The sequence below is a fragment of the Hydractinia symbiolongicarpus genome, chromosome 10, assembly GCF_029227915.1.
Source record: "Hydractinia symbiolongicarpus strain clone_291-10 chromosome 10, HSymV2.1, whole genome shotgun sequence".
Taxonomy (NCBI): Eukaryota; Metazoa; Cnidaria; class Hydrozoa; order Anthoathecata; family Hydractiniidae; genus Hydractinia; species Hydractinia symbiolongicarpus.
In genome coordinates this window covers 7,471,532-7,476,967 of record NC_079884.1, presented here as the reverse complement: position 1 = coordinate 7,476,967, position 5,436 = coordinate 7,471,532, and the positions used below count along the sequence as shown (strand labels likewise).

Below are 5,436 nucleotides of genomic sequence, written 5' to 3'. Positions count from 1 at the left end.
TTGTGTGTATAAGGCAATAGGAATATCATCACTTTTATACTTCTCTTTCAATCTGATGAAAAATCCTTCGTTATATAATCCAGTGATATATTTGATTCATTAGTTCTGTAATTGCCATAAGCACGTTGTTTCGTCTGTCCCAATATTACCATGCTTTTCGAACAGGCTACCAGCAAGGTTATTGCATCAGATAATTCTTTATTATGAAGTTGAGGTAATTTTTATGCCATGCATTTAATTAGTGTAACTTTGGTACTGGCAGCTTTTATGTGGACAATTGAAAGCCACCTACGTTGGTCTGTGGTTTAACAAAGCAATTCTAGTACTATGGAGACAAATGCGGTGCGTTGACTTATGTAGGAGACACTTGTGTTTTAAAACGTGGGATCAAAGGCAGTAATATTACTGTGTTTTCAGAAAATAAATGGTTAATCACTATCATAGGCAATTGTGGCAGGCCAACAGATCTCTAAATGTTTAAATATGTTAACAATAAAACATTTTCAAATATTGCAATAATAAAGACACTTTAAAACTTTTATATACCATACTTCTTCTATTATTAATTTAATTACTGCATTGCTAATTAAATACAAATTGATAAACAGTCTTCATTTTAGTAAAGTTCTACTAAATGATAATGTACATGTCAATTGGTATTTAAATTACGTCTATTAATCTTATGCCTAATGACGCGTCCTACTTGTATATAACTTTTTAGTAGGTAAAAATTTAGACTTGATGAAAAATGATTGCGAATATGAAATATACAAATCTTAGTAGAAAACACTGTGTGATGATGAGTCTATATCAATTCTGGAATCACGCAGCTGTGAGATTAAATATCAGTCTGATTTTCCTATTGTTTCTTATCAGTCAGATTTCAAACTTACATACATTTCAGGTAAAGGTAACCTCTATGCAGTAATCGATTAGATCTTTTTAAAACAAGATCTTTACAGCTTTAGCCTCTCTTGTGTTAGTTAACTAATGAGTCAATTTAAAAGCAATAAGGCTTGTTACGGTGATGTCCGAAACCAATAATCTACCCTGTGGATTATGGCTATCAATTACAGCTTATGTTAATGTTTTACCCCGTCTAGAATAAGAAAAGAAGCCACAGAGAATAAATACCTTTTAATAAAAATTATTTTGGTTTTTTTGCTTCCCAAGCTTTAGGACATTTTTAGTCAACATGAAATACATCTTTGGATCTGGTACAAAATATTTGTCACAAGTCTTACTGCTGAAATTAAAAAAAAACTTAACCGTAACGCATCGATCGATCAAAACCATTTTTGTTTATTTATTCTCTTTTTTATTTGATATTTTTGTATTTTAATGTCAGGATTTCTTTGAACCAAAAAAACATACGTCGTTGCTGCACGAAAATGAATTTTGTTTTCACTGAAGTAAGGTAGAAAAGTTGCTATCGATCTAGTGTTTCCTGTATCCACCAAAGAAAATTTAAACTTCACAACACACACTACTAATCAAGCGAGGCTTCTTGACTCATTATTAGGGGCATAATTAGATTTTAAGTAAATCGGTGTCAAATTGCACGGAGACAGTCACCACCAAGAGCATAGCTACGTTTTAAAGGCGTTACGCCCTCTTTAGGAAATTTATGTCAATTCTAACCACCATATTGGTAAAAAACTGTCCAAATCATCCAAATTTGTAGAAGTAAAATTAATGAAGTTATGTACCATGGCTTGAATTATATTTTAGATTATAACATTAACAACAACAAATAAGATGTACAGCATCTAATCTTGGACATGTCACACAAAAGCAACAAGATGCAGGCGCTGCATAAACTATCTCGCTATTAAAAATGCACAACTATGAAACATCCACAATGCGACCCAATTCTACAATTTCTGCTAACAAAAATACAGCCTATCATCCATGGTTAAAAGTCGCGCGATTGAAACGTTTAGGGTCTTAAACGGCATTTAGGTGACAAAGAATCAAAATTTTGATGTCACCATCATGTTAGTAGACTTTTTTTGTTATCTGTGCCAAATTTTGTCTAAAATAAAGTAGTTTTAATTTTTGGACCAATTTTGGCCTAAAATGACATTTAGGTGACAAAAATCAAAATTATGATGTCACTATTATATTCAGCATACCATTTTTGTTAACTATGCCAAATTTTGTCGAAAACAAATACCAATTTTGGCCTGAAACGTCATTTAGATGACTTCCAAGTACTTAGAGAGTTTAGGTACGAAGTTTAAATCTGTGACGTTGCAATTGACCATTTGGGACATTTAGTTAGTTACGAGTTGGAAACCTATCCTCGCAGGCGAGATAGTAAAAAGAAAAAAAAAAGTAAAAATAGTTTCCAAGATGAGATTCGAACACACGACTACTCCCGTGTCGGTGCTCAGAGAGCCAAAAATTTCCATTTTGGGACGGACAGCTGTATTTGAATACTCCTCGCAGGCGAGATAGTAAAAAGTTAATGCTCTCCATAACATGTATTTATTTTTTTTATTTCTTAGTGGTGGCATTTTGCTAATAATAGTTTGTTGTCGTTAAAAACGATAGCATTTTACGTTGACGATGGCATTACGAAGATGGGCTTTCTCAGTATTTGTCATGAAGACGAACTTAAATTATCCCCCGATTGTTCAGATTGTTTTAATACATATTTTTGTGGAAAAAGATACACTACAGGTTCTCACCGCTAATTTTTGGGCTCATTTTGTAACTTCCTCCATTTTTAGTTTGTACATTCATACACTAAATGCTGTCGTAACACTTCCCCTTTTCTGTGGTTTAACATTTAGATCACTTAAGGTGTTCATGGAGAGATTTGAAACAATCGCGAGAGGATACTAAACTCGCGTTTAACAGGTTCCCCGTGTACCCAAAGTTTTTTTTATTTTTCACCCATTTTAATAAAATCATAAACAATTTTGTTTTAATAAAAGCAAACTTCTTCTCTGTTTTTCTTTAGGATCTTGCTGTTTTATTTTTTGCTGCCTTTTTATAGTAATTGTGTAGTAATAAAGTGGAAAGATATGTCTTAGGTAGATTAATTCTTGTCATTTGTTTCTTTTATATATTTTTACGTCCCATAATTTTTAAAGAATGATGGGTCATTATTATACGAAACATTTGAAACTGGATCCTAACCCTTTGCCTTTGGTTGAAACATCGTGGTAATTGACTAGCCCAAAGGATTGTTCTTGGCTGAACATGTGATTGGGTGAGAAATGGGTGTGCAATATACTTTATAAGTCTTGTAAACAAGTCAAAAAATGTTCATAGTAGACACGAGTTTTCTCCAAATACCACAAAAAGGGAAAGTATTAGAAAAAAGTACATGCTCTCCCAACGAAATGTGTATATTTTTTACCCAAAACTTATAAGAACAATCATTCTAAAGAAAGCCTTTAAATGGTTTTAACTTTTTCAAAGTTAAAATGTTCTTGAAACTGTTCTTTCTTCTCTCACTTTGCCCTTTTTGAAGGGACATTTCAGTACTTCTTGATTGACAAATCCCTAAGTGAACTTCCAAAAGCCTTTTGTGGATATAAACTTTTTTCTTATGAAGAAAAAGCGTGTATTTGCACTCCTTCGCACAGGTTGCCATATAAACGGTTAACACATCATTTTGACCATAAAAAATTCTGATTTTATTATTCTTCATTCAGCAGTGGACACATTACCACATCGGTGCCGTTGCGAGATCTATTAGTTTTTTAGAGGGAAGGGGACATTTCCCCCCCCCCCCCCCCCCTCCCCTTGGCAACCATTGTTTGGCCCGAGAAAAAAACTTTAAAAATTTGCACCACTAGATGCATTAAGATTTAATAAAAGCAGATCGGTTTAGCAATATAATTTTTTTAAAAAATATTCGAAATAAAGATGTTTAAAAAACATTATTACTTGCTATCTATTACTATGTTATTATTTGCGATTCTTATCCACTTGGAAATATAGTATTGCCTTTATCCAGGAAACTGTGTTTGATTATTTCAACAAGTTTCATATAAAACTAGTAAAAAGAAAACATGAATAGGTTAATATAAACTACAATATTCACGAAATATGAAGCAATACATTTTGACAGTCATGAAGCAATAAACAAAAATTCAATCCAACAAAACAATAGTTATCATCAAGCACCGTAAAATTTTTGTTTAGATATCGGTTTAATATTTCTTTGGTTGGTATTTAGATTTGTGGGGTAGAGGTTGTGTAACGTATTTTCCTTCCCAAAGACAGGCATTCTCAGCTTCGTTAAATTTCAGTGGAGCTGGGCAGTTCACACATCCAACGGTAACTCCTTTCCAGCATCCAACGTAATGAAGAGAATTGTGGTGATCTGCTACGTTTCCAGTGTAGTGTGGTCCTTTTCCTGGGCATACGTCGGGACATTTGTAACGTTTTTCTGGGATCCATGGCTTTGTTGTGTGGCATGGATCTGGTAAAAGAAACAAAAAACATGTATATGGATTTATTAGGAAGAATAATTAGACAAAAGCGAAGATGAAATTTTATGACTCAAACATACGCTGAAGTAAAACATACCATTTAAATTATATACACATTGGTTGCATCGTTCACTGAACTTCATGGTTAATGGCCAGCAAGCTTGACAGTAAGCAATTCCATCGAGGCATTGAACAAAATAGTTATCTTTTTTGGCATTGTATCCATATCCGTTGGCATAACCGTAATTTCCGTCATGTTTTCCCGCACAAAGAGATTTAGGACCTAGAATAAGCCAAGATATTTAATTTAACAATTTTTTAAATACAAAAAGGAAACTACCAAAAAATCTAAGTGAGTATCTTTTTAATTCGTTAAATAGATATCTTAAAAAATACTTACAAGCAATTGGGGGTGGAGTTGGTCCAGTTACGTGTTTGTATTGGAGAGCATAGGTACCTAAATTAAAGAAATTAAGAAAAATTGTAACAGTGCAAGAAAAAGAATGTGAACTACAACTTAGAGGAGCAAAACGGGCTGATGATTTTATACTTTAGTGACTTACACGAAAACCGAGCTAATGGCGGTGGAAAAGTTTATGATCACTGAGGACAGAAAAACATTTAGAATGAGCAAGCAATTTGTTTACCAAATAGTGCCTACTACCTACTTACTCTTCAGTTTAATTTACTGATTTTTAATATATTTTACAGCCCGTACTCCTTTTACCACTAAGATAAAATAGTAAAAGGTTCTTATTTTAGATTATAGCCAAAAAAAGTAATAAATTCATTATAACAAAAGTAATTTTTAATAAAAAGCTTTGATTCTAAAGCAACATGAACACCTTACCAGCAAGCAGAGCTAAGGCAGCAATGATGATCTTCATGTCGTCTGTGTAATTCAACTACTTGCTAGTGAAAACAAGTCTTCAACTTCGTGAATGACAACAACCTCTAGCAGTGTTCTTTTATAGCAAACTGAAAC

The 5,436-nt window shown here is 33.1% G+C and overlaps 1 protein-coding gene across 1 annotated transcript; it reads right to left on the bottom strand.

Moving 5' to 3' along the window:
* Nucleotides 1-3,989: 3,989 nt before the first annotated feature.
* Nucleotides 3,990-5,436, bottom strand: LOC130613306 (uncharacterized). Its single transcript, XM_057434655.1, has 4 exons — nt 5,302-5,436; nt 4,852-4,908; nt 4,549-4,734; nt 3,990-4,441 (listed from the first exon to the last, which is right to left on the bottom strand). Exons 1-4 carry the CDS (start codon nt 5,336-5,338, stop codon nt 4,170-4,172), a joined length of 552 nt encoding a protein of 183 aa, XP_057290638.1. The 5' UTR covers nt 5,339-5,436; the 3' UTR covers nt 3,990-4,169.

Excerpts from the sequence above, each read along its gene's own strand:
- LOC130613306 (XM_057434655.1), bottom strand. The coding sequence starts at position 5,338 with ATGAAGATCATCATTGCTGCCTTAGCTCTGCTTGCTG. Across the intron at positions 4,909-5,301 it reads TGCCTTAGCTCTGCTTGCTG|GTACCTATGCTCTCCAATAC; the intron begins GTAAGGTGTTCA and ends TCTTTAATTTAG. Across the intron at positions 4,442-4,548 it reads ATGTGTATATAATTTAAATG|ATCCATGCCACACAACAAAG; the intron begins GTATGTTTTACT and ends TTCTTTTACCAG.